The sequence below is a fragment of the Podarcis melisellensis genome (assembly GCF_964234715.1).
Source record: "Podarcis melisellensis genome assembly, chromosome: 5".
Lineage (NCBI taxonomy): Eukaryota > Metazoa > Chordata > Lepidosauria > Squamata > Lacertidae > Podarcis > Podarcis melisellensis.
Window position 1 is genome coordinate 52,388,286 of NC_138537.1, and position 3,915 is coordinate 52,392,200.

Below are 3,915 nucleotides of genomic sequence, written 5' to 3' on the forward strand. Positions count from 1 at the left end.
CCAAAAACAGATACCAGCCTCAGAAAGCTCATTTTCCTGAGAAACATGGCAGGGGACAAAAGGGTTAACTTTTCTCCTCCAGGCCTGCTTTGTTCTCATTAATTATCTCCACCCCACCCACTGATGCAATGCTTGCCTATAGTACACATTCTTATATGTTTAATATTATCTGCCTGTTATCTGCATATACACTTCATGTTTCTTAAAACAGCCACCACATAACGAGATACTTACAACAATGCTTACAACTGTATAAAGATATGTATGTTTTGACATCATTATAAAATTATACTGCAGATATACAGCATGAAGAGAAAGCTTTTGCACTCAGGTCTGACCTATGGGCTTTCTGGAGGCAACTGGTTGGCTGTGGTGAGCAGGGGCATAGGAAGGGGGTGTGGGGTGTATGGTCTGCCCCAGGTGTCTTCCTTGAGGGGGAATGCACACTGTGGGGGTGGCACTTACAGTGGGGCCTGGCCTGCAGTGCGCCTGAGCCTCATGTCTCTCCTGGGAGTGGCACAGTGGCTCAGGGCCCCGCGCTGCTCAAAATGGCAGCGTGGGGCTGGCATTCACCAGGTGGACTCCGTGGGCAACTCTCTGTGGCACCCCCCTGGGCGGATCGCCATGGCACCCCCGTGGACAGATCGCCCAACCCCCATTGGTGGGTCACCTCACCCCATGAGCACGCCCCGTCCCTGCTGCTCCAGGTGCCAGAGCAGCTATCTAAGCCCCTGGCGGTGAGAACAGGATGCTGGACTGCATAAGCCATTGGCCTGATCCAGCAGGAAGAAGAAGAGAAGAGGAGTTTGGATTTGATATCCCGCTTTATCACTACCCGAAGGAGTCTCAAAGCAGCTAACAATCTCCTTTCTCTTCCTCCCCCACAACAAACACTCTGTGAGGTGAGTGGGGCTGAGAGACTTCAAAGAAGTGTGACTGGCCCAAGGTCACCCAGCAACTGCATGTGGAGGAGCAGAGACGCAAACCCGGTTCCCCAGATTACGAGTCCACCGCTCTTAACCACTACACCACACTGGCTCTCACACAGGCTCTTCTTATGTTCTTCTCCACTTCTCCCTCACTGCAGTGTTTCTCTTTGACCTCCTCTCATTGCTTAATAAATCTCACACAACTCTTTCTCCATTCCTTTCCTACCCTACGCCAATTCTAGCCAGTGGTGTGCGGTATCAGACTAAGGATTCAAATCCCCACAGAGTTCAAATCCCCACAGAGCCACGAAGCTCACTGGGTGACTGTGGGCCAGTCGCTGCCTAATGTACTTCACAGGGTTGCTGTGGGGATTAAATGATGAGAAGGAGAACCACGTACACTGCCTTGAGGAAAAGTGGGATGCGTATGCAATAAATAAATAAGGAATCCACCATTTGCAAAGCAGCAACAGTACTTGAAAGCAAGCTATATTGCGATAGGAAAGAAATTGTGTGCTGTTTGCCTTCATTCATATAATTAATCCTGGCTACAAGTTTTAGGTGCCATCATTTGGGTTTCATTAAACTTAGCATCCAATACCCCTTGCGCATGCTCACATGTTAATTACAGTACAAAGAGAAACTTTCGACATTCATCACGAAAGAGGCCACACTCGCCGGGGAAAGCCCATATTTACAGCACCACACTCGCCACAATGCAATTGGTGGCTGGTCCTATTTTTTTCCTCGGCCAGGCGAACATTTTCTTCAGCTCCCCCCTGAAGCTGTCGTGCAGCCAGGCATAAAGGAATGCATTTGTGCAGGCAGACATCATAGCAAACCAGTGGCAAAGCAGCTGGATGAGATTGAAATACTGCTTGTCTATCAGCTTGATATCGATGTCCTTGATCACATTAAAGATGTGCAAAGGCAGCCAGCAAACCCCGAAAGCAACCACCACCAGGACCAGCAGGCGAAAGGTCTTCCTCCTCCGGGCTCGGTCGCACTCCGCTTGGTTCTGGGTGACGTTGCCAGGGACAACTCTGTTTTTCAGCTTGACGGATATCCTCAGGTAGGAGACAGAGATGACTGCCAAGGGCAGGACGTAGGTGAAAATGAGGGTGTTGTAGGCATAAGCTAAGCGATCTCTCTTCCTGTCAAACCAAAATTCTTCGCAGATGGAGAAGTCCAGCTCTGGAAACTCGGCATAGTACGTGCGCAGCAGGGCTGGGGCAGCCAGCACGCAGCTCAGCAGCCAAATGCCAGCCAGGATATAGGTGCAGATTGGTATCGTGAGCCTCCTGCGGAGGGGATACACCATGGTGTAGTATCTGTCCACGGCAATGACAGTCAGGGTGAAGACAGACACAAACACCGTGACCGGCTGCATCAGGAACACAAAGTAGCACATGAAGTGCCCGTAGACCCAGCCTCGGGGCTCAAAGGCATACGCCAGGGTCAGGGGGACGCAGGTGGCACACATGAGCATGTCCGAAAAGGCCAGGTTGCCTACCAGGAAGTTGGTGACATTGTGCATCTTTTTGGTCTTGCAGATAACGTAGATGAGGAGGTAATTCCCAATGATGCCCACAAAAACCACAAGGGAGTAGCAAGGGATGATAAGCGGCTTGAAGAATTGAACCAGCTGGAGCCCCAGGAAGAGATTGCTGGTGTTGCTGTGGGTTGCTGAAAGAAAGCTCTGGGAAGTCAGATTCTCCAGATTCATTGTCTTTTTCCTTTGCAGTTTTGGGTCGACTAGAGCACAAACATACACGCACTCACACTCATTTACTTTGGGTCGGCTTGAATGAATAATAGAGTTGCCCCCATAGGGAATATATGCTCATCTGCAAAAGAAAAGAAAAAGCCTTGACAGCTGGGTGTGTTTTCTTTTTCTCCCAAGTGCAATTCGATTACTGATGTTCTCTCTTTCATTGTGCATTAACCCAGTAACTTCACAAGCATGCAGTTTAATAGGTAAAAAAATGAGGGTACTTACAGCTGTTGTCTCCAGAAGTCATTTGATTTTCTCGTACATGTCAGTTTGCAACTACTGCTTCCGATTTATCTCCCCCGCGAATCCATGGCCAGCAGAAAGTGTGTGCATGTGCGTGTATGAGAGAGAGAGAGAGAGAGAGAGACTGCAAGTGAGCTGTGTGATATATCATAAAGCTAGAGAGCAATGCTTTTAGCAGCTTTCAGTACTTACTCATCACACATTTCTGCAGGGTATATCCCCATTGGCCAGCCACAGCATTACGTTGTTCCTTACGTGCCATCATTCAATCAGTTATAGTTTGTGAAGTCCAAGTTTTTCTCCTCATCCTCTGGTGCATTATCATTTTACAAAAAATAAATAGACCTGCTGACTTTAAATGAGTGGAAATAATACTAAAAGGCTGAAGAGTTATCAATGTCGCTACCACTAGAGGGACTCAGCTACATGAAAGTTGGGAAATCTGGTGTGTGGCTCATGAATATTGAAGAATATTTAATTATGAGTAAGTGTCAGTTTCTCTCATTACTAGGCGTTCCGTAAAACCAGAATTCTAACCTCTGGGTTGTTTTCATATATTCAGCCCAGCTGTAGTGCAAAAGAAAAATAAGCAAAGTATATTTTGAATCTGATGGATTGACAGTTCTCAAAGTGGGATGATATTTTTGTTTTCAAAAGATGTTTCGTTGCATCGTGCTAGGGAGTCTAGTAGTTCATTTATTCCTTATTTAGTATTTCAGCATTTAGGGCTTGTCCACCCTTCCTTTAACTCCATGCTTTCCGGGCACGCCCCATGCTTAAAGTTCAGTGTCTCAGCACTTTTTTGTTGTTCTGGAGCATTCCCCATGAAAAACCCACTCTCTGCTGCTGATCTGGAGAAAACAGTAACATGTGGAAAACCTGAATTGCAGTTTATTGTGCTTCAGCTTTAAAGAGAGGAGTTTTCATGTGGAAAGCTGTAGGGCAGGGGGGGAGAGAGCTCGGACACAG

The 3,915-nt window shown here is 47.4% G+C and overlaps 1 protein-coding gene across 2 annotated transcripts; it reads right to left on the reverse strand.

Moving 5' to 3' along the window:
• Window positions 1-629: 629 nt before the first annotated feature.
• On the reverse strand, window positions 630-3,429 carry LOC309370078 (prolactin-releasing peptide receptor-like). Of its 2 annotated transcripts, none has more exons than XM_081911487.1 (2): window positions 2,929-3,429; window positions 630-2,615 (listed from the first exon to the last, which is right to left on the reverse strand). In XM_081911487.1, the coding sequence occupies exons 1-2, from the start codon at window positions 2,948-2,950 to the stop codon at window positions 1,624-1,626; spliced, it is 1,014 nt and encodes a 337-aa protein (XP_081767613.1). In that variant the 5' UTR covers window positions 2,951-3,429; the 3' UTR covers window positions 630-1,623. The 2 variants fall into 2 exon arrangements, with proteins under 2 accessions (XP_081767613.1, XP_081767612.1); XM_081911486.1 differs by having other exon boundaries at window positions 630-2,776.
• Between the last annotated feature and the right edge of the window lie 486 nt (window positions 3,430-3,915).